Source organism: Desmodus rotundus, chromosome 9 (assembly GCF_022682495.2).
Source record: "Desmodus rotundus isolate HL8 chromosome 9, HLdesRot8A.1, whole genome shotgun sequence".
In the NCBI taxonomy this organism is placed as follows: domain Eukaryota; kingdom Metazoa; phylum Chordata; class Mammalia; order Chiroptera; family Phyllostomidae; genus Desmodus; species Desmodus rotundus.
The window spans coordinates 100,989,345-101,012,485 of record NC_071395.1 but is presented as its reverse complement, the minus strand read 5'-3'; the positions used below and the strand labels follow the sequence as shown (position 1 = coordinate 101,012,485).

At 54.5% G+C, this 23,141-nt stretch overlaps 2 protein-coding genes across 2 annotated transcripts; one reads left to right on the top strand and one right to left on the bottom strand.

Annotated features, from left to right (window-relative positions):
- Positions 1–1,351: 1,351 nt before the first annotated feature.
- On the top strand, positions 1,352–22,766 carry ACSF2 (acyl-CoA synthetase family member 2). The gene is made up of 16 exons (XM_024573022.4): positions 1,352–1,520; positions 10,460–10,655; positions 11,013–11,141; positions 11,404–11,457; positions 11,831–11,949; positions 12,086–12,251; positions 12,807–12,902; positions 13,040–13,197; positions 13,486–13,577; positions 13,813–13,889; positions 19,517–19,624; positions 20,820–20,971; positions 21,783–21,924; positions 22,013–22,123; positions 22,264–22,332; positions 22,615–22,766. Exons 1-16 carry the CDS (start codon positions 1,411–1,413, stop codon positions 22,663–22,665), a joined length of 1,830 nt encoding a protein of 609 aa, XP_024428790.2. The 5' UTR covers positions 1,352–1,410; the 3' UTR covers positions 22,666–22,766.
- On the bottom strand, positions 14,094–18,356 carry CHAD (chondroadherin). The gene is made up of 4 exons (XM_053910728.1): positions 17,291–18,356; positions 15,287–15,450; positions 14,872–15,017; positions 14,094–14,527 (listed from the first exon to the last, which is right to left on the bottom strand). The coding sequence occupies exons 1-3, from the start codon at positions 18,068–18,070 to the stop codon at positions 14,876–14,878; spliced, it is 1,086 nt and encodes a 361-aa protein (XP_053766703.1). The 5' UTR covers positions 18,071–18,356; the 3' UTR covers positions 14,094–14,527; positions 14,872–14,875.
- Positions 22,767–23,141: the final 375 nt, after the last annotated feature.

Below are 23,141 nucleotides of genomic sequence, written 5' to 3'. Positions count from 1 at the left end.
GACTTACCCAGGGTCACCCAGCAAGCCAGTGGCAGAGCCTGCCAGGCAGGTTGATACCCCAGACTTGGGAAACTCGCCCTCACCCCACATGCCTGGGTTGGGCTATCAGAGTCAGTGAATTAGTCTCATCAGGAAGGTGCAGGCTAGCAAGCCGAGCTCCTCACATTCACTCTGCTCCCCTGTCTCCCTCTCTGCTCCCTCCCCACACAATCTGAAGTGGGGAGACTGTCCCCAGGAGCCCGGTTCCAGGGGGACCAGAGGTCACTCCCAGGGTCATGAAGAGGAGCAGCGTAGCCTCCTTTGCATTTGGGCCAAAGTTCCCCGACAAGGGCCTAGGTCTTCTCAGGCCAGACCCCACACTGAGCTGTCCCTTCCGTCTGGACCAGCTTTCATCACCACCTCTGGGTCATGAGAAGGGATGTCACCCTGCCAGGCCTTTGCCCTATTGCTCTCCCTCTCCCCTCTAGAGGAAGGGTCAAGGTTGGAGACAGACAGTGTGGACCTGGCACACGTGCCATTCTGGTGCCCCAGTGCCACCTTTTCCAGCCAGGACCAGAGATGGGCAGTCACCTCTCCATCCTGCAGCACACCTCAGCTCAGGGGACTATAAAGGGGGTCTGGAGGTAGAGTGAGCTCACTTTCCATTCACACCTACGGCAGCTCAAGAGGCTGTGCAGAGTGGGCAGAGGAGAGACGGTGAAACACAGGTGGCAGAGTGCCTTGAGGCCACCTGCCTGTGCAGGTGGGAGGATAAAGGCCCAGGGAGAGGGATGGCAGGCTGCCCCATGGGGGATGGGCATACTAACTGGCCTCCCTTCTGAAACTCACGTGGGGCCTCTGCTGCTGTCCCAGCGCCCTTCCATCTCCACCCCTTCTCTGCCCTCTGATTGAGTTGGCAGGCTTTGGGAGCCTAATCCTGTGGGGGAGGAGGTGACAGCACGGGACCTCTCGCTAAACTGGTCTCGATCTCACGAAGGGGAGACTCACCACCGCCCTGCATTCAAGCTCTACTGGCTCCCCTCTCCGAAAGTCAACAAGATCTTGAGCCCCCAAACCCAGGTCCCTGGTGGCTGGGAGGGGAACCTGCCTTGGGCTGCAGCCAGGGGCTCTCGAATCCAGAGGGAAACCCAGGTCCCTGGTGGCTGGGAGGGGAACCTGCCTTAGGCTGCAGCTAGGGGCTCTCGAATCCAGAGGGAAATCAGGGCAATCCTTCGAGGGTGGGAGGGGGAGGGCCGCGGGTCTCGGGCTACCGGCAGGGGAGGGGGGGGCCAGACGCCAGGCCGCTTTCTCCACGCCCCGCCCCGCCCCGCCCCGCCCCTCCTGCTCCGCGCTGGCCCCCACCTTGGCTCGTTTTAAAAGTTTTCTTGGGCCGGGACACTGGCTTAGTGAGCCAGGACTGTCTGCGTCGGGATGCTGCGCCTCTGGAGGCTGTGTGCCGGCCCCGGCGGAGTGCTAGGGACGCGCACCATTCTCTCTCGGGGTTGGCAGGAAGCAAGGATGCGGGGTGTTTGTCCCCTCAGGTACGGGGCCAGGGGAAGAGAAGGGCCCGGCCAGTGTCTGGAAGTGGGGGGTGGGGGTGGTTCCTTCAGGACTTCATTGGGGGCCGATCCCACTCCGACTGGGAGGCCTGCAGCTGCTGCACCTCTCTGCATGGCACTCGCAGGAGTAGGTACGCCGCACCTAGCACATAGGCAACAGGAAATAATGGCCTAATTGTTGCAGATTGGAACTTGGCTGGTGGCTGTCACTGACCCTGCACTGATTCCGGGTTCTGGTGCAGGACTCCAGATTCTTAGGTTCTTGGGCACGCAGAGCGCCAGAAGCGTGGGCCTTTAGCGGTCTAGCTTGAAGAAGGGCAGAGGCAAGGCCTTGGCTCTGTCCCCAGGGCACTGCCTCTGAGCTGGACCCCCTTCAGGGGTAAACTTGGGGATTTGCAGCCGGGTCTTGCCCATCCCAGGCCACTAAACTCAGCAGTCTCCCCTCTCCTCATTACCTACTGACAAACACTGCTTTTGAGCCCTGCTACTTACTGGGCCTATTTTCCTTTGTCCGCAGTGCAAAGGGTGGGGTGGGGACTAGAAGGTGAAGGATGCCCTGCGGCCTCTCAAGCAGTACAATAAGTAATGCTGCTGGCCGGTCTGATTGTTCCTGTGGAAGTGTGTTGCTTAAGCAGAACTGGGCTTCCACTGATGTGTTGAGTGGTGGTGGTGTTTACCTTCAGCACCTGGGAAGCCTGGGCACCACTGAACCTGTCCTGCCACTCAGCTGGGCAGGGTTCTAAGTCCCCGGTCAGAACACAGTTTTGGACACCAGATCTCAGAGAGTGGGCCTGGGCATGGAAAAGGGAAGAGAAGCCCAAAGAGGCTTCTCATCTGAGAGAGCTGTTTGGTTTTTTTAAAAAAAATGGGTGGTGGGGGTTGGAGGGAGGTGCAAACTCCTATTTTGGCTAAAATTCCAAGGTCCCAGTGTTTTGAACTTGCTTTGAGATCACGCTGTCTAATTTTCTGAGGGGAAACCCAGACTCCAGCCTGGTTAGTAGATGGGATTCTGGTGCAGAGAGCTGGGCTGTCTCCCCGCGCGGTCCCTCACAACTTCCAAGTGCCTCCCTGGGCACCCTCAAGCATCGTGCTCTCCCTTACCCTCCAGGCCCCACCTCTGGATCCCTGCGTGCCCTCTTATACTGACAGGGCTCTAAGGACAGTTACCCCACAAAGTGTACATGTTTCGTGATGCTAAATTAGGTCATCTCTGGGTACCTGGCAACATTTCTGACCTTTGAACTTTCTGTGTGTGTGTGAGCCAAATAGGTCACCCCCTTACTACTGGCCTGCCATTACAGGGTAAGGGCACCAGGCCTCCGAGAAATTCTGTGTCGTGAAAAGACCTGCTTGTCTAGAGAGAGAAGATTTCCAACGCTTTTGGCCTGATTCCTCCCCATCCCTTCCACTCCCACTTTCCCATTCGAAAACCCTCGGGAGTCTCAACCATTCAACAGACATTCCTAAAACCTATGCCGAAGCCCCTGGTGGGTACTGTGGCTGTGGAAGCCATTGGACCCAGTCCTCCAGCAACTTGCAGTCTAGCAGGGAAAAGCGTAAGGCCACGTGACTGTGACTCAGTGTTCCAAGTCAAGTGATGTGCACAACTCCTGGACTTCTGTCCTTTGCTCTTTCTGATCTGGTCCCTTACAACTCAATTTCTTGCTGCCCAACACCCAGGCCTGTTATTTCTCAGATTTCCAGGTTTACCTGTTAGTAAGGATCAAGGCGGCTCTTGAGTTACAGCCCTGGCACTCTGCCTATTTGCTGTATAGCCTTGGCTCGTGACTTAACCCCTAAGCATGGTGAGTTTGTCACTAATGCTACCTACTTGTTGGATTGACAAAGGCGTGTTCTTCTCAGTCTTTCCTTTGGGGCAGAGCTGGGCCCTGAGAACCTTCAAATGACATGTGGGTAGGAATTCCAACGTATTTGAAAGGAGAAGAGGATCCCCTTCTTGGTGGCCTCTTTCTTGCACCTGCTTCTCTCTCCTGGCCAGTTGCAAGGATGGCAGTCTCTGCTTAGCCACAAGTCTAGTCCTTGGATCTTTTGGACACTCCCCATCCAAGTCAGGGCTGTGCAGAGCCTTTCCCCCCAGAATGAAATAAGAAGCTGTCCATTGCTCTCCAGATCTGAACCACCGGCAACTTCCCTTTGCCACCATACGATCCCCTTCCCCAAGGAAGTCCCTACTCTGGGGCTTCAGAGGGTCTTGGAGGGAGCAATCCAACACTGGTCCCTTGATGAACCGGAGGTGAACAGGCTTCCTCCAGATCTCTAAAGGGGGTCTAGTTGCATCCATCTAGGGCAGTGATTTTCAGCCATTGTGCTGCAAGAATTTTTAAAACATGCAATACCTGACTATTCAGTGAGGGGCACTGACCTTTTTTTCCCTTAGATTGTCAAATGAAAAAATGACAGCAGCCAATACAACAATAGCCATCTGGTGGGAATGAATCAAAATTATGCCTATTTTTTTGTCAAATCGGCAAAAAAGATTTTTTGTGGGGGATGCCGCAGAATTTCAGTAATTAGTGTATGTGCGCTATGAAATGAAAAAAGTTGAAAAGCGCTCATCTAGGGGGTTGGGAGCACTTGGAGCTGGGAAGGTCGGAGGGAACAGTGACTTGAGCCTCTCAGAATCAGGTGTGATGCTCAGAGCCAGGGCTCCAGGGACTCGGTGCGATGGCTGGGGCAGAGAGTAAGCGGCCCTCATGGACTACCCGCCAAGGGGATGGCTGTAATTAGGGGGACCATTCTCAGAAACTATGCAGTGCTACCCCTGTATGAGGGGATTGTATTAAGCCAGGAAGTGTTTTGGATGGGAACCATAGTAATTACACAAAGTCGACTCTTCTTATAATTCCCCAAAGACGATTGACAAGTGATTGGATGATGATATCCCTATGCAAGGGATAGGGATCATGGTATCCCTTATACAAGGGGGTCCTCCACTCTAAATGGAATGATAGAAAATGAACTGTAAACTTGGCCTTGCAGTCAGTGAATGGTACACATTGGTTTTAGTTATCCTCTCCTTTCTTGCACCGAGTAGGTGTACAATCGACTGTGGAGGGTGCGGTGGTGGATACAAACTTGTTTTCACCGAGTTCTTGGCCTTAAAAAGCATCTATGGGCAAGTCCATAGACTCGCTGACTTTGGGCAGAAAGGGGGCTGCCACACCATGGATGTCAATCAAAGCAAGAGAGAATCTGATTTGTAGAAATAGGCTTAGGAAAGCTTTCCTCAAGAGGCCTGAACCTGTCAGTGATAGGACTGTATTGAGTTTGAAGTATGGAGCCTCCAGACTTGTATGGAACCTTGCTTATGCTTGAACTCTTGAATCTGGGTATGAAGCCCTCCCGGTATTATTTTATCCATTCAATCAACAGACAGAAACTTTAGAGTCAGACAGATGTGGGTTCAGATGAACCACTTTCTAGCTGGTAGCCTTGGCACTGAAGTTGAACTTGACTTTTCTGATGTGTCCTGTTGTGGTGAGTATTTAATGAGGTTACATAAGAAAATTCTTAACCCACAGCCTGGTGCCAAGGAGAGATTCAGCTCATGGCAGTGATGAATTATTATACAGATGCCGCTTGGGAAACAATGGCCTTGCACATTCCTGCAATGACCCCAAGGCCCCAAGTTTAACAGCCGGGAGAGGAGGAGGGACTGGCCGAACTGCCTAAACCAAGGTGGCGCTGCTCACGGTGCATTGATGGGAAGGCCTGTGCTTGTGCTGAGTGTTAGGATTAAGGGCTACTTTTTTCTTTTTCCTGATCTTGCTGCACAAACCAAAAGCCCTGGGTGTCATTGCATTTGTTGAGCTGGCCTTACTAGGGGAATGTCTGATAAATGACAGATACCAGCACTCCATCTTGCCAGTTGCCCTCCCTTCCTAAAGAAACAAGTTGTGTTTCTAGCTTACAAAGCATGTTTTTTGAACCTGGTTGGCATGCACGTGTTTCTCAGCTTGCAGTCAGGTGACCACAAGTACAAGCCCTACCACTTCTAACTCAGTATGGCTTAGGCAAGTCACCCAACTTTTCTGGGCCTTGGCATCTTTGGAAAATAGGCCACTTAGACAAGAAGCACTCTACATTTCCATAGATATTCTCTGATTCCTAAGGAGCCTGGGCTTGGAACCTGATCCCTGAATCCAAGAGGGCTGTGGTTGAAGTACGCATCCTTCATACTTAGGTGAAGTGTTACTCTGTGATTCTCCCTCGTCCTCTGTGAGTGATTGCTGGTACCTGCCATTTATCAAGGGTTTTGACCCTAGAAAGCTAAGATCCAGACCTTGTATGTAGCTTAGTGATCCCATCAAAGGGCACGTGCCCTGAACCCGCCCCTACTCCTGACTCCTGTGTGCTTTTCCTGAGGGTCCCATCCAAGTGGCCCAAGGGAAAACCTGCAGCATGAATGCCTCCTGGCCCCAAGTATTTCAGACTTTTGAAAATGTCCTCGTCTTCTTGAATCTGCTGGACTCAACAATTTTCTGCGTGCTTTCTCTGCATACGCACAAACACACATAAAGAGCAATTTCGTTCCGGTTGCTAAAAATGGAAGCTTCCATCGATGCAGAGTACCTTGCTCAAACCTTATTGAAACTTTTTACCACTTGGGAGTTCTTTGTATTTTGTGTCCTTTGCAGGCTGTAGAATCCTTTAGGGAGGCTACCTTAGGTCGGTGGAAAGATATGGGGCTTTACAGTATACTTACATACAGTAAAATGTACAAATCTTAAATGTACAACTCAGTGAATTTCACAAATGTATATACCCATTACTCAACACTCCAAGATATAGAACTTGTCCACCACTCCAAAACAGTGCCATTCAATAGAAATATAATGTGAGCCACATATATAATTTAAAGACTTCTAGCAGCTATATTTTAAAAGTAGTAAGAAGTAAGCGACATTAATTTTAATGATATATTTTCTTTAACTTAGTGTAGCCAAAATATCACTTCAGCACATAACCAATCTTATAAAAACTGCTAGTGAGATATTTTACATTCTTTTTTTTTCATGAAATCTTTTAACCCTTGCAGGACACCTCAATTCAGACTTGTGTTCCAGAGCCACATGTGACGAGTGGCTACCATATATGACAGATAGCACACCGCTAGAAATTTCTCTCATGCCCCTTTCCAGTCAATTCCCTTCCCCAACCAGAGGCTATCACTATTCCTTTATAATCTCCACAGGCTAATTTTACCTATATATTCTTGAATTTTAGAGTATATACTCTTGTGCCAGGCTTCTTTTGCTCAGAAACCAAGGGATGCTTTTGGAAGGAGCAATGACCCTGACAAAAATTCATGAGAGTGTGTTATGCATTAAACAACTTAGCTTTCTTTGATAACCATGGGGAAAAGGACACGGTCTCATCTGCCCAATATTTCACCTCTTGCGTGTGGCAGTAAAAAGGCAAGCTGAGAAGTGGGGGCCCCAGAACAGGTCTTGCAGATGTGTCAAGGGGCCGTCTCAGCCGGGAGTGCTGGGACAATGTGGCTTCCATGCCTACTGAACTGGGCAGCCCAGTTATATACCCTGTAGTCCCCAATATTATATACTCTCAGAATGTTTTTAAATTAAACTTTTTATTTGGAGATATGAACATTCACATGCAGTTGTAAGAAATAATAGAAACAGATCCTATGTAGCCTTTATCCAGTTTCCTCTAATAGTAACATCTTGCAAAACTGTAGCACAGAATTACAACGAGGGCCTTGGCTGGTGTGGCTGCAAACCAAAGAGGCAACCACACATTGATGTTTCTCTCCCTTTCTTCTTCCTTCCCTTCCTCTCTCTCTAAAAATGAATAAATTAAAATCTTTTAAAAAATTTTTTAAACTTTTCCCCAAATTCCTTCCCCAAATCCTTAAAAGGTTTTTAAAAAAGATTTTATTTATTTTTTAGAGAGAGAGGAAGGGAGGGAGAGAAACCTCCATGTGTAGGAGATATATGCATCAATCAGTTGCCTCTCACACGTACCCACCTGCGACCTGGCCCGCAACCCAGGCATGTGCCCTGACTAGGAATCGAACCCAGCACTCAATCCGCTGAGCCACACCAGCCAGGGGTGTGTGTGGTTTACTTGACTCAGCATAATGTCCTTCAGGTTTCATCCATGTTGTCACAAATGGAGTTTGGCTATTCCCACCCCACCCCCAAACTGGGTTAAAGTTAGAGAGGGAATTTATTGGCTTTTGACAGTGGAAAGTCCAGAGGTAGGTAGACTTACGTGGCTGTGTCTAGGGATTCGACTGCCTCGAGATTAAGTCAGCCACTGCGACTTCCTGTTTCTGTCTCTGTCTCCCTCTGTCTCTCTTCTCTCCCTGTTTTTTCTTGTGGGGGCTTTCTTCTTAAGCAGGTTCTCTCCACATGGTTGTTCTTGCAACTATCACTTCTGCAAACCCAAAGGAAAGAGCACATCTGCTGCCCAGTGAGCAAACCTGAGTGCCCTTATGGACCTCGCATAAACTAATCAGGAGGCTTTGGCTAGAAAGAAGATAAAGCTTTATTCACGGCTCATAGGGTTTGCAAACTGGACACACCACTAGGCAGTACACAGAGTGTTCTGAAGAATGAAAAGCTAAGGGTCCCTATAGTAAAAATTGAATTCTTAAGAAGAACCAGTCCTGCATTCCTAGCCTCTGGATTGTTCCAAAATGGTAATCTTCCAGATATCCAGTGGGCACATGAGCATTCTTTGGTCCTTCAGTGGATGGATTGAAGGACCAGAGGATTATCAACAGGGTATCGATATAAAACTTTAAGTTCCTGGGCTAGTTAAAGCAAGAATAGAATCATTTTGCCCTGACCGGTGTGGCTCAGTCGATTGGGCATTGTCCCGCAAAGCCCAAAGGTCACTGGTTTGATTCCCGGTTGGGGCCTGTACAAGAGGCAACTAATTGATGTTTCTCTCCCTCCTTCCCTCCCCCTCTCTCTAAGAAATAAAATAAAAATGAATAAAAAAAAATTTTTAAAAAGAAGAGAATCATTTCCTCATGCCTCAACCACTTGATTTCAGTAATTCAGCAGCTTGACTGAAGTGACTCCATTTTATTTCTCCACTTTATTCTTCATCCTCTCCAGTATGCCTGTGAGGTAGGGATTTGGGGGGCATAGTCTGTCCTGAGGGGTGTCATGGTGACCACTGGAAACCACCTCGGCAGTTCTTTACGTCTGTCAACCTGTGGACAGTTGTGGGTGCAGACTCACAGGATCTTAAAGCCCCGCCAGTCTTGGCTATTTTCTGCTTAGCACACCCACAGCAGCCGCCTGGCTTGGGTGGCTCACCACAGCCCTTTGAAAAAGATTGTCTGGGCACTAGATAACATTCCCTTGAGAATAACCACTGATTCAGTCCCCAGACTTTATAGGTAGGGAAGCTGAGGCCTAGAGAAGATACATCCTGTGTCTTATTTTGGATTCCCCTGAGAACAAGGACTTGGATGCAGATGGTTTGTTCGTGATCCTAGGAAACAGGAGGGAGGCAGTGGGAGGAGGAGAGAGGGAGAGAAGCCAGTATCAGTTGTGTTAATTGAAGTCCTCACCCCAGGCAACCAGGGTTTTGCTCCCCAGGACCTCTGAGAAGGCCCAGCTGCCTCCCAGAACTGTCCAGCTACAGAAAGGGAGTCTTGAGGAAGTCCCTAAACAGACAGACCCCCAAGGAACTGTCCCAGCAGCCAAAACCAAAGATGCACTGAGGAGACATGACGTGGGACACCAGAGGTGTCTGTGACAGTCACTCACCCAGCCAGCAGCACAGCTAGGATGAGGTCTCAGGCCTCCAACCCCAGCCCGGTGCCTGCTTACTCCCTGCAGAGCTTTAGCACTGCCCCACTGTGAGACTCATCCTCACCCCCAGCTCCAGTTCCGGAGTCAGGTCAGGGCCACCTCCTCATCGGTGGCATCATGACCCACCCTCCTGTGAGATGGCAGGGTTCCCTCTGCTCCCCCCTGCCCTGCACACCTTATTCTCCCCAGACATTCTCCTCCACAAACCATAAACAATGGTTTAGCAGCTGCAGAAATGAATCATCAGGATGGGCCCTCAGGGCCCACACCACCCAGTGGGGACCCAGAGGTGACCCGGAGGTGGCCTAGGAGACTGGAACCTGAAGCATGCCCTCTCTGATGGGACCTGCGCCCCGCTACACTGCTCCTTAGGCCTGGCTGGGAGCCCCACAGCTGCCACCCAGGGGGAGCACGTGAGCACACACAGTCTTCAGCATGTGGTACTTGGACTTCGGGAGGCCTTTTATGATTTTGTTTCTTTAATAATTAATACACTTAACTTTTGTAGTACAGTTTTAGAGTTACAGAATAACCGAGCAGGTTGAACTAGCGCTCTTTACACCCTCCCCGCCCTGACACAGTTTCCCCTGTTAACAATTAGTGCATCGTCCTTGATCCATTACTATGGACTGTAGTCCCTACTTTACATTAAGGGTTAGTCCCTGTGTTGGACCCATCTAGGCTGTGACAAATGCCCAGGGGTTTTTTTCATCAGGAGGGTGGGGTTCTAGGACAAGACCATTGTTCTTACCCCTCTCAGGCAACCTGTCTGTTGGGCTAAAGCCATGTGTGATTTGCCTCGGTTTCCTCTTCCAGTGTGTTTGCACCAAGGCTCTAGGCCGCTGGCACTGAATGGAAACTGCAGAGTGGGTTGGGGGAAAGAGCCTTCTCTCTGATTAAGGACATGAAGTCAGATTCTGGTTTGGATCTCCCAAAGGTGAAGCAGCCCCTAAGTTCAATGGTGATGGTTCCTGGGGATGGATGGGGCGGGTCTGACAGTTTCAGCAGCGGTCCCTAAGGACCTACCTCCCTGCTGGTTGTGCCAGACCACTGGTGTCGGGGAGGCCTGGCCTGGGGCAGCACAGCCCATGGCGCCTCTCCCCACAGTTCCGGAGGGGTGGATCCCACTGCCACCCTGCCCGTCGGAGGCCTTAGCTACGTCCGGGGCTGCACCCAATTTCATCTGATCAACAAGACCGTGGGACAGTGCCTGGCTGCCACAGCACAGAGGTTCCCAAACCAAGAGGCCTTGGTCGTCCTCCATGAGGACATCAGGTTGACCTTTGCCCAGCTCAAGGAAGAGGTGGGTCCTGAACTTGAACCCTTCAAGTGGGCAGGTGCTAGTCCCCAGGCTTCCCTGGCTGAGGGGAGCCACAAGGGCAGCACCTAGCTGTGGGGCAGGGTGCTGGGGCTGCCTGGGAACCCCAAAGGATGTCAGGAGATGGGGATAGGGCTGAGGCAGAGGTTGCCCGGATGCCTCCTGCGTGAGTCACTCCTGGGGCCCTTAGGAACTGCATATTCCATGCCCTCCTCCAGATCCACCGAGGCCTTGTATCTAGGTGGTTCTGATGTGAAAACCTGAGCCAAGAGCTGAGCCGGGTGTCATGGCCCCTTCCTGCTTGCCCACACCTTACCCCTGTGCCCTGTCTGTTTCCACCAGGTGGACAAAGCTGCCTCTGGGCTCCTGAGTATCGGCCTTTGCAAGGGTGACAGGCTGGGCATGTGGGGACCGAACTCCTATGCCTGGGTGCTAATGCAGCTGGCCACGGCTCAGGCAGGCATCATTCTGGTGAGGAGGGGCTGGCCTGTCATACCTGGGTATGCAGGGGGGCATCAGGAGGGCATCATTCAAAGGAAGCCTGCTGGCCCCTTGGCCTCAGAACCAAACCAGTGCTTGGATGGGTATTTGGGTGGCTTTCTCCTGAAGCCACCAAGGAGGGCCAGAGGGGCAGGGTGCTACCTCTGTCTGCACCATGTTTCTGTACCTCCTGAGGGATAGAGGGCCAATGAGAGGGACAAGGTCTGCCCAGGACACTGCTGTACCCTTGCAGGTGTCTGTGAACCCAGCCTACCAGGCCTTGGAGCTGGAGTACGCCCTCAGGAAGGTAGGGTCTGTTCAGCTGTCACAGTGGGCGGATGGGGTGGGGAGGGCATGCACAGCCGGGCGACACCACAGTCTGTCCTTCCTTAGGCTGTGAGTGGGTGGGAGGAGGAGGTAGTTGGGCAGACACGAAGCTGGTACGTGTTGGGGGTGGCGGTACATGCACGGGTCCCATGCACGGCAGCATGTGAGTGAGTCAGTGTGGGGTGTTAGAGGCGTGTGTGAGTTGTGTGTTGGGGTGGTGGTGCATGTGTGCCGGTGCTCAGTCCACGAGCCACACCCGCCAGGGCCAGAGAGAGCAGCTTTCAGTGTGGGCTCCACCCTATCCCCAGGGTGGGGCTCTCTGCTGACTGGCTGGGGGGACTCCCGTTCCACAGGTGGGCTGCAAAGCCCTCGTGTTCCCCGAGCAATTCAAGACCCAGCAGTACTACAACATCCTGAAGCAGATCTGTCCAGAGTTGGAGAAGGCCCAGCCAGGGGCCTTGAAGTGTCAGAGGTGGGATGTCCCGGGTTGGAAAGGGTACATTATGTGGCATCCTGGCCCCCTCTGCCCCTACCCATCCCCAGGGAGGAGGCTGGTGTCTTCGTGCGCCCTCCCTCAGTCCCTGACTCGCCACCCTCCCTACCCCCAGGCTCCCAGACCTGACCACACTCATCTCAGTGGATACCCTTCTGCCAGGGACACTGCTCCTGGAGGATGTGGTGGCAGCCGGAAATACAGAGCAGCATCTGGCCCGGCTCCGGCACACCGAGCAGTTCCTGTCTTGCTATGACCCTGTCAACATCCAGTTTACCTCGGTAAGGCAGAGGTCTTCATGACCCAAGCCCGGGCTGGCATGCTGACCCCGGCCTGCCCCTGTGACCCTTGCCCTCGAATGAGGACACAACGCATGAGGTCAGAGTGCAGATAACTCTCCTGGGCCTGGCCCTAGCTGTTCTCTCCACCCTGGAAAACATCAGCAACGGGTGTCCTTGTCACATGCCCCCCTCCCCTGGCCCTCTTGTCCCTAGCATAGGGGCAGATGCCCTGTGCCCCCACAGGCCAGAGCTGGTAGAGCCTGCTCCCTCATTTAGCAGATGAGGAAATTGAGGCTTAGAAGGGGAATCTCCTCATGAGCCACAGAGTCCTCTGGGCCCCTTGGTAAGACCTTACCTGCCACGTTTCTGGGTCTTAACGCTGGGCACCACGCAGGCATGTGGTAAACCTTTGTGAACACCTATTGAATGAATGAATGGATCTGGGGCAACAGCCCCGGTCTCCTGACTCCCAGTCCCGTGCTCTTCCATGCAGTGGCCCAGGGGGTGAAGGAGGTAGGGAGAAAGAGGCCAAGTGTTATCTGTTTGTCTCATCAGGGGACCACAGGCAGCCCCAAGGGGGCCACCCTTTCCCACTACAACATCGTCAACAACTCCAACTTGTTAGGCAAGCGCTTGAAACTGCACCTGAAGGTGAGGGGGGTGCTGGCTAAGACTTACTGGCACCCTGCATGGGTGGGGTCTTGCTGGGCTCTCCCTGCTGACTAGAGGAACCAGCTTCTGGAGCTCCTGGCTGCAGGACAGATCTAGCCTCTTGCCTCCCTCCCCAGACACCAGTGGAGCCGCGGATCATCCTGCCCGTCCCCCTGTACCACTGCATGGGCTCTGTGGCGGGCACAATGGTGAGCGTGGTACATGGCGTTCCCCTCATCCTGTCTTCTCCAGTTTTTAATGGCAAGCAGGCGCTGGAGGCCATCAGCAGAGAGAGGTGAGCATCAGTGGGCAGCTACCTGCGGGCCTATGAGACCCTCCTATTCCTCCTCACTCCTGGGACCTGATCCCTCTCCAGGATGTCTCCTCCCCCTGGCCAGGAGAAATGGAGACAGGGTAGTGGGGGACCCCAGGAGAGCAGCAGTTCCTTCTCCCAAAGAACTTCTGCCTGTTTCCCACAGTTGCAGCCTTGGCCGCTACGATAGGTTCGAGGTGGGGTGGGTGAGAAGAGGAGTTCCATTTGACTTCCAAACCTGATTTTGAGATGCCACCCCTCCTTATACAGAGGTACCTTCCTGTATGGCACCCCCACAATGTACGTGGACATTCTGAACCAGCCAGACTTCTCCAGTTACGACATCTCAGCCATGAGTGCAGGTGGGATGGGGCCAAGGGTGGCCAGGCCAGGATTGGCCCGGGTGAGCTAGATATACACCCAGTTCTTTACTGAGGGGGCAAGAAGGTCCCTGTAGGAACGTGGTTGGGAGGGAAGCAAATTCCCAGCAACCCTGCACACCAGCCCAAGTGTAGGAACAGGTCCAGGGTCAGGGAAGACAGGGAATGTTCTTCCCTAGAGAAAGGGGGAACTGTGTCAGCCTTCTCTCTGATTCAGGTGCCATTGGTGGGGCCCCTGCACCCCCAGACCTGATCCGAGCCATCGTGAACAAGCTGAACGCCAAGGACCTGGTAGTGAGTGAGGGCTGGGGCTGGGGCTTGGGGCGGGAGGCAGGCCAGCCTGGGATGAGGGCAGATGTAGAGGACTGAGGATGAGCCCAGGCCAGTCTCCAGGGTAGACCCTCTCGGCCCACCCTCCTTCTAGAAAGCAGATGTGAGAAAATGCAATCTGGCCTCAGCCGCAGCTGTCGAGTCATGGAGACAGTAAACAACGGGGAGTGAATATTATACATACACAGATTTATACTTATAGAAATCCGGGGAAGAAATGCAGCATGGGGGACATTTGGCAAAGCACCGGTATCCTGCTAGCACATCCTGGCAGGAAGGGGCTGGAAGAGTTGGAGTATAGCTTACGACCCTTTCTGGAAACAAGGGGTAGGGCAAGGATCTGACATGTGTTTCTGAATGGAAGGGTCAGGGGAGCAGACAGAAGGATGGCTGCCCCGATGACCGCCCAGTTCTGGTTCTGAAGGACTTGGGGGTCTCGGCAGCAGCTTCTGTGAGAGGAGCCACGGCGGGGGGCCAGGTGTGATGGAGCCCTCACTGTCACGTGGAGATGGTGGAGATGGTGGAGCTGGGTCCCTGCTGGAGTCCCGAGTCCCCCGGCCAGGACATGTCTAGGTGTGAACAGCTCTGTGCATCAGCAGAGGCTGTGGAAGAAGGTGGGGCAGGAGGTGGGGAGGTCAGTAGTTTCTCCAACAGGAGGAGAAAGCCGTCACCAGGACTGGCTGGATCAGGACCTGCGGTGAAGTGAGGGTCGCTGTTGGGGCTCTGATAACCCAGACGATGTTGGAGAGAATGGTGGGAGCCCTGGGCAGTGTCACTTTCCCCTTTAGAAGGGGACCCCTGTCTTCCCCTCTTCTTCCTGCAAAACTGGAGGGTCTGCATGGCACCCTGTGGGGAGGGGGCACCCTGTGGGGAGGTAGTACCCTGGGGCGCCCTCCTCACTTGCCAGGATCTCCACAGATTGAGGACCCGTCTGCCCCATTCCCACCTGCTTAATGGCGGCTGGCTTTCTTGGACCTCTTAGTGGGAAACTTGCAGCTACGGAAGGCGTCTGTGTCACGGATGTGCTGGCCCCGGAACTTGGCGGGTGAGGCGCAAGTGGCATCTGGGCGGGAAGTCTTGGCCTCCAGCCACCTGGAGAGACAGAGAGATGGCGGGGCTGGGGAAGAGATGTGGCAGTGGTGGGGGAAGGGACAAGGCTGCTATGGGGCCAGGACTGGCTTGGCTCCGGGGTAGTCTGGGAACTGTCATCTTCATTTTGCAAATGTAGGAACTCTCAGAGCCCCACGCCTATCAGAGAGCAGATGTAGGACAGATGCCCAGGACATCTTAGCGCAGGGCCAGTGTGTCTCCGCTGCATCACAGGAGGTCGGGTTCTGGGGGTGGCATGGGGGTGTGCTCACCTCCGGAGGCCCCGGAGCTGGCAGGTACACTTCCAGGGGTTGTTGGTGAGAGTGAGGGTCTCCAGGTTGTCAAAGGGGAAGTTGGAAGGCAGCTGGTTCAGGCGGTTGTTCTCCAGATGGACATTTTTCAGCGTGGTCACACCCAGGAAGGCACCGTCGGAGAACTGGGGAGTAAGGTGGGCATGAGTGAGCACCGTAGGCCCAGCATCCAGCCCTTCCCAGCTCTGTGGCCCCAGAGGGGCAGGGTCCTTCCCTGGACATAAGCGGTAACACCTTGAGTGTCACAATGGGACTGAGTTGTCTCTGATGATTTAATACATACAACCACATTTTTGAGATAGCTGGTGTTGTTTCCAATATGCAGATGAGAGGGAAAAGTTAGGTCCCTTGCACAGGGTCACACTAGGGAGTACACAGTAGCTGTGGGACCACACCCAGCTCCTCTGCCCCTGGCACCACACTTTCTGCACAAACACTGCCCCTGGGGAGGCAGCCAGAGTTTGGCCCCAGCGGCCGGAGCTGGCACATGGTGAAGCTGGTCAGTGTTTGGTGGGATGGGCAGTGGGCCCAGGCTCCCCACAGCCCAGAGGTTCTGGGACTTCCCCCAGCTCTGTCCTCACTGCTCCCTCACCGCCTGCCAGAGGCTATTTGTGGAGCCTCCTTGGAGGAGCCTTGGCCGGGTTGGACAGCGCCAGAGGAAACCTTCTATTGGTGCCCACATCTTGGCCCAGGCGCCACAGATCCTGCCTGGCCTCCCCTGCCCCAGATCAGTCCCTGTCGCCCCTGTTCTGCTGCATACTGAAAGGCGGCTCTGGCACTGGGGGTGGAGGGCACAGGGGACTCTGACTTCAGCTGGGGAGCAGCCAGGCTACGGAAAGGCAGGCTCCATCCATGTAGACAAAAGTCGGCTGCCTACAAGGCATGGTTCTGCCCTCATCTCCATGCCCGTGGCCAGGGAGGGCTGTGAAGTTCTCTGGTAACTGGACTGTTCTGACGACTGTGTGCCCCACCTTGCCCCAGTGCCTGCCCAAACCTCCTGGCTGAAACCCTTGTGCCAGAGCAATTTTTCCAGCTCCAAGAAGAGATTCCACCCAGACCCAAGGCAGCACCATCTGGCCAGGAGCTGAGCATCACAAGGGAGGAAGGGTTCAGTGAGGCTGCAGCCAGGAGATGGTCTGGGGACTGGAGTAGGCAAAGGGCCGTCAGTAGTCTGGGGGACAGTGAGGCACACTTAGTTGTCCCTGTAGGGAGTCACCTGGGGACTTGTGCCAAAGGTTGACAATGATCTGTGGTTCTTGCCTTTGCCCTTCACAGAGTTCTTGGGTGCCATGCCCGCAATCTGGGGGAGCCTCTGCTCCCCAGTCCCCATTCAGTTGAAATGGATCTAGAATGCAGTGGAATATGTGTGTGGAGGGGCGGTGGGGGCGGGTGGGTGTAATCCACCAGGACCTCTAGGGGGCATGGAGGAGGTCTTCCTCCTGTATTTACTCCCCCTCACTCCCTAGGCCCCCGCCCCACCCCACAGCACACTTGTACACCCACCTCCAGGAACAGGGTCTCTTTGTGGGCCTGATCCGCCTAGCTCTTCTGGAAGTCTCCTCAATAAACAAACCTTCCTTTATGGGGTGGTAGGTTTACTGGAGACGGGAAACACAGCAGAGGAGGGGCAGAAGGCCCAACAGGAAGAGGTGGCTGCTGCCCACAGCAGGGGGTTTGGGAGCATTGGACAGACCTCCTGGGGGCCATCAGTGGGGCCAGAGTGGCTCCAGCTCCATTTATAAGTACAAATGCTAGGAGGGCGTTGGTTGAGACTAGGGACAGGGGCAGCAGGGCAGAGTGGGGATGTGACAAGATAAGTAAGAGACAGAGCTCCTCACCTTGGAGATAGCCAGAGGGACAGAGGCAATTTTAGGGGAGAGAGAGTGGTGCTCAGCTGTGGCCCTGGATTCCTGGGCCTCGAGACAGAGAAGAAGGAGCCAGGGCAGAGCTCTGCAGCCAGCTCACCTTCTCCAGGTTGGTGTTGTCCAGCCAGAGGGTCTCCAGGTATCTGCCGAATGACTGGAAGGCGTTGTCGGGAATGGTCTTCAGGGGGTTGTGGGACAACTTCAGCTCTTCCACCACCCTCAGCTTGCTCAGCGCGGCCGAGGGGTAGCTGGACAGCTGGTTCTTGTCCAGGTAGAACTTGGCGAGGTTCTCCACGTCATCGAGAGCTCCGGGCTGCAGGGAGCTGAGCGCGTTTTCTGACAGGTAGAGCCAGCGCAGGTCCTGGGCGCCCTGGAAGGCGCCTGCGCGCAGCTCTCGGATCTTGTTGTTGTTAAGTTGCAGGATGAAGAGGTTGACCAGCGGGGAGAGCAGCCCCCGGGGCAGCTCGGCCACCTTGTTGTGGTCCAGGTAGAGGTAGGTGAGCTCGGTCAGGTCGTCGAAGGCGCCAGCGCGCAGCACGCGGATGTCGTTGTGAGACAGGTACAGGTAGATGAGCTGCTTGAGGCCGCGGAAGGCGCCGGCGCTCACCTCGCGGATCTGGCAGTGCTGCAGGTGCAGCGACACGAGGTTGGGCATGCCCTTAAACGAGTTCGCAGCCAGCACGGGGAAGTTGTTGCGCTGCAGGTTGAGCAGTTTGGTCTTCTCTGATACCTTGGGGATCTTCTGCAGTCCCACCTTGTCGCAGATGACGTGCTGCAGGTCGCCGTGGCAGTGGCAGTTCTGGGGGCAGGCGGCCAGCGCCGGCAGCAGGCCGGCCAGGAGGCCGAGGCTGAGCAAGAGGATAGGGCAGGCCGTGGCCATGGCGGGACGCCTGGGGCCGGGCTGGGGGCAGCGGCGGCGAAGACAGCGGCACACGGGCAGCGGGAAGTCCTCGGCGCTCGGGTCTCCCGCCCTATTTATATGGTGGCCCTGACCGCAACCGACAGCGGGAGCCAGCTCCTACGTGGAGCGTCGAGGCCACCGGGCTTAACTCCCTCCCGCCGGGTGATGCGCCCCCGCCCTCCACTGGGAGGGGACGGGCCCCTCCCTCAGCTGGCAACCCCTCGTGGCTGGGACCGCGGCCCTCAACCTCAGCCCCTGCTCCTTTTCAGACCTCCTAGCTCCTTTCCCCATGCTTTGGGGCGGAGGGCTAGGGGGTGGCTTCGAGCCCCGTGATTACACCGCGGGGATGGAGGCGGTCCGCGAACGTATTTGTTTGCTTAACTTGGAGCCTCCATGCCACGCTCCCCCCTGCCCCCGCCCCCATGCACACTGGGCTAGGTGCCCTGGACCCAGCGAAGGAGGAAGTGAGGCCGGACAGTCGGACGTGAGTCTCGCTGCGGTTGGCCAGCCGGCGGCGCTTTAATGGGGCTCTTGTGCGGCGCCGGCCAAGCGAGCGAGCCGCCCTGGCGTCGGGCTCCCCCTTCTGGCTAGACACGCCGCCAGCCCCAGGGAGATGGGAGCTCCTTCCCCACCCCTGGACTTGCCTCGGGCTCCTCTCTGCCAGCCTGAAGCTTGAGTTTCCCCTGTGACCACTCTCTCCTTTTTCCATGGCTGAACACCAACCAGAAAAGGGTGTGTATGTGCACGCTTGTGTGTGTGCATGCACGTGCGTGCAGTGGTGATGGTGGGGAGTGACCCACAGGACTCACCAACACACCTGAAGGCCACAGGCAGGGAGTCAGGCCACTGAACAAGCACAGTCCCACCCCCACCCCCTTTTAATCTCCTTAAAATATCCCATCCCCTCATTCCCATCCCCAGGGTGGTGGCCACAGTGGCGCCAAGATGTACTTGGCAGAGGCTACACCTGGGCAGTAGCCCCAGGACTGGGAGGGCTGGCGGGTGAGGGGGCCTGGGTCCTGGCTACAAGGGACCAGCCCTGGACAGCTCAGGTCCTGTGGGCAGCGCTGCCTCAGCTGACCAGACCTCTGTGCCCACTTGCCAACCACCATGTCCGCATTCCTGCGGAAAGGCGGGGCCGGGGCGGGGGTGGGGGGCTCGCAATCAGGGTCCCAGGGAAACAGAGACTGAGAGAACCCTGGTGAGAAGAGAGTGGTTTCCCTGCTATCAGTTTCACATCTGAGGCCTCTGTTTGTTATCAGCTCAATGTCCCAGCACCTCTGCCTCTTGACCCCTGACCTCTACCAGTTGCAACTCTTTCCAGCCATTCACTTTCCCTTGAGTTCCTTCCAGCCCCTCAGGGCAGCTCACCCATCCCTCTGCAGTCAGCCAGCTCCCTCCCCACATTCTTTCTGGACCCTCCAGATTGCTTACGGAACCACAGAGAACAGCCCTGTGACCTTCATGCACTTTCCAGAGGACACCTTGGAGCAGAAGTCACACAGTGTGGGCAGAGTCATGCCTCACACAGAGGTGAGCCCCAGACCAGGACCCCCAGACCCCACCTCCTGCAGAGAGCACTCCCCCTTACCTGCAGCAGGGTCTTCCCCCGGCCTGGCCTGGGGCTTTCTGTGGGCTGAGGCCTGGGAGGAAGAGCTGGGCTGCGGCCGGCCGTGAGCAGCTGCCAGCTGAACTTCTCTGCAGCCTCCCTTCCTGTCTGAGGTGTGTTTTTGCCAAGCACCACTGTCTGTTTCGGGGCAGCCAGGACAGCCTCAAAGAGGAGCCAAAGCACAGAGATCTTTTTTCCTACACAGCTCTTTCTCTCCCGTAGACCCCCCTGCCCTTATTTCAGCAGAGTTCGTCTTTGCATTTTGTGTAAACACGGGATTTCCCAAGCAGCCTGTCCCTTTGGGTGTCCCTTGCACCTCAAGGCTGACCCAGATCATCTCTCGCTCTCAAATTCCCAACCGTGACTCCTTTCCTGCTCCAACAGTGGTGCTTTATGCCAGCCTACACCTGGTTTCCCTTGCCCCCTGTGCCCTTGTGCCTCTGGGGTCACTGCCAGTGTGTCCCTGCTGCTGCCCCCCCCACCCCAGCCACCGCCATCCTGGTGCACATCTTTCCTTCCCTCCTCCCTGGAGTGAGCGTGCTGTGCTGTGACATCCCACGGCCTCACTGCCCCTCTCTGTGGGATGCCCACCTGGGAGGTAGACAGGGCCAGCGTAGTTCTCCCCATTTCACGGATGCAGACACTGAGGCACACAGAGGCTAAGCTGTCCATTCACACTGGCTGAGGCTCATTTCAGACTCTGCCTCTCTGCCACCTCTCCTGTTCTCGTGGCCCAGCCACACCACCCTCTTTGGCTTCTCTGTTTACTTCTTAATGGGAAGTAAGAGAACACTTCCTTTTCTTTTGCACAATTATAAAGAAATTTCTTTCCTCAGCCTGCCTGGCCCTCCATAGGCCTTCTCTGTGGCAGCTCCTGTCCACCCTGTTTCTTCCCCACACCCAGCCTGGGCTTCCCCTATTCTTGCATGCCCAGCTTAGGTGTCTGGTGATGGATCCGCTCTGGCCTTTGTCTCCCTTCCCTGGATCGGGCTGGGCAGAGCCAGAAGGGCCTCATTATTGGGGAGAGGAAAGGCAAAGCTCTCACCCATTCCTGAGTAACTCCACTCCATCCTGAAATGAGAGAGTAGGAGACCCTAGCCTGAAGCTGCCCTGTCCCAGGCCAAGATCATGAACACGGAGACGGGGGCCACAGCAGAGCTGAACACACCCGGAGAGCTGTGCATCCGAGGGTACTGCGTCATGCTGGGCTACTGGAACGATCCCCAGAAGACTGAGGAAGTGATTGGACTCGACAAGTGGTATCGGACAGGGTGAGAGTGCAGGGCAGGGTGAAGGGTTTGGCTGCTGAAGGGGAGCCGGGGGTCCTGGGGCTGAGCTAAGAACATTCAATGAGAAGAGGGAGAATATGAGTGTCGAGGTGGCCCCTTCACAGACTTCATCTCCACAGTGTGTGAAATGGGGATGGTCGCAGGCAGCGCATAGGGCTCCCGGAAGGATCAAACGTGGTACTGAAGAGAGCGCCCAGGACAGCAAGCTGCACCAGCGTTGGCAAAATCGGGGCCAGATTTAGTCACTCATCTGTTAATGCAACGAGTTCTTCTTATGTGCTCATCACGCGCCAGCACTGTTGTAGACACCAGCGGGCCAGGAGAAAGCAAGACGAGAAGGACCCTACTCTTACTTCTCACATGTCTGGTAGAGCCAGACATATCAATAATTTCAGACGTTGATAAAAATGAAGGAAAAAAATAGGGTCAGAGGAAAGAAAGTTCTACTAATAGGGAGAGGAACTTCTCTCAGTTTGGGTGGTCACAGAAGGCCTCCTTAACATGGAAATGTTTGCCTGAGACCTGAATGATAGAAAAGAAGCCGACCAAGAAAAGCGTATGTACAGATATCTTGAGAAAGAGAATATGTAGGTATTGGTTTGCTTTTTTTTTTTTTTTTGCCTCCCTAACTAGACTGTAAATTCCAGGGAATGTCTTCTTCATGTTGTACCCTCCAGAGGCTAGAGCAGTGCAAAACACCTATTAGGTGCTCGATAAAAGCATGATGAATGAGTGAGCAAGCCGGCTGGCTGAGGCAGACAGGCAAGAGGCCATTTCTGGCCTTTCCTTACAGAGATACTGCCACCATGGATGAGCAGGGCTTATGCAAAATCGTGGGCCGCTCCAGGGATATGATCATCCGGGGTGGCGAGAACATCTACCCTGTAGAACTGGAGAACTTCCTTCACACACACCCACAGGTGCAGGAAGTGCAGGTGAGGCACCCAGTCCAGGTGAGCCCCCAGGAGTAGGAAACACGGATGGGGCTAGGGATGTCTGATTATCTGTCTGTGACTCTGGAAGGTGGTGGGAGTGAAGGACAACCGGATGGGGGAGGAAATCTGTGCCTGCATTCGTCTGAAAAATGGGGAGGAGGCCACGCCAGAGGAGATCAAGGCTTTCTGCAAAGGGAAGGTGGGAGCCTCAATGCACCCCCAAATGATGGTGCCTGGTTCTTCAGCCCCTTCTCCCTGCCAGCCACTCAGCCCACTGTCCCCTTCTCTAACCCCATGACCTTCACCCAGCCTCACGCTTTATCTCCCTCTGGTCTGCAGATCTCCCACTTTAAGATTCCCCGATACATTGTGTTTGTCACTAACTACCCCCTCACAGTCACAGGAAAGGTATGTAAGGTGAAGGAGATGAGGGAGGGGCAGGGTAGCTTGGGGCCCAAGTGCAGAAGGCCAGGCAGCCCCGCCCCCGCCCCCGCCCCTGCCCCTGCTTCCCTCAGCAACAGGTAAGAGTCTGGCAGTATGATGACCAACTAGTCAGCTTATCCTGGTTTGCCCAAAGTTCTCCTGGCTTTAGCCTAAGAAACTCCTCAGTCCCAGGCAAGCCCAGGCGGTAGGTCTCTCTAGCTGGCAGAGGTCACAAGACCAGCTCTCGCTCCTTTCTCTTTCCTCCAGATCCAGAAATTCAAGCTTCGAGAACAGATGGAACGGCATCTAAACCTGTGAATGAAGGGGAGAGGGGTCCTCCCAGGCCCTGCCTGCCCTTCCCCCACATTCCCCTCCTCTGTCTTTGTGATTTGACATAAAGGGCTTCTCTGTTTTCTTTGGCTGATCTCTTGCTGGTGTGATTTCTTGGCAGCTACTATGGGAAGGAGAAGGGAAGAAGCCAGAGGGAAACTAGCACTTTCAAACTCATTCCTTATCAGTGAGGGTGCTAAACTCTTTGGTGTGTGTTATGTACTAATTTAATCCTCCCTCAGTCCCTTTGGTATTTCATATTTTTAAAAACTATACGTATTTCTTTTTCACATTGTCACCAGATTAGTCCAGCAAGAAGTGTTCTTTTTTATAACAGCTTCATTGAGATATAATGCACGTACCATCCAAATCACACATTTAAAGTGTACCATTCTCCCTGGCTGAGTGGTTTAGTTGGTTGGAGCAGTGTCCTGATACGCCAAGGCTGTGGGTTTGATTCCCCA

Excerpts from the sequence above, each read along its gene's own strand:
- ACSF2 (XM_024573022.4), top strand. The coding sequence starts at position 1,411 with ATGCTGCGCCTCTGGAGGCTGTGTGCCGGCCCCGGCGGAGTGCTAGGG. Across the intron at positions 10,656-11,012 it reads TTGCCCAGCTCAAGGAAGAG|GTGGACAAAGCTGCCTCTGG; the intron begins GTGGGTCCTGAA and ends TGTTTCCACCAG. Across the intron at positions 13,198-13,485 it reads GAGGCCATCAGCAGAGAGAG|AGGTACCTTCCTGTATGGCA; the intron begins GTGAGCATCAGT and ends CTCCTTATACAG.
- CHAD (XM_053910728.1), bottom strand. The coding sequence starts at position 18,070 with ATGGCCACGGCCTGCCCTATCCTCTTGCTCAGCCTCGGCCTCCTGGCC. Across the intron at positions 15,451-17,290 it reads ACAACACCAACCTGGAGAAG|TTCTCCGACGGTGCCTTCCT; the intron begins GTGAGCTGGCTG and ends CTTACTCCCCAG. Across the intron at positions 15,018-15,286 it reads CAGCTCCGGGGCCTCCGGAG|GTGGCTGGAGGCCAAGACTT; the intron begins GTGAGCACACCC and ends CTGTCTCTCCAG.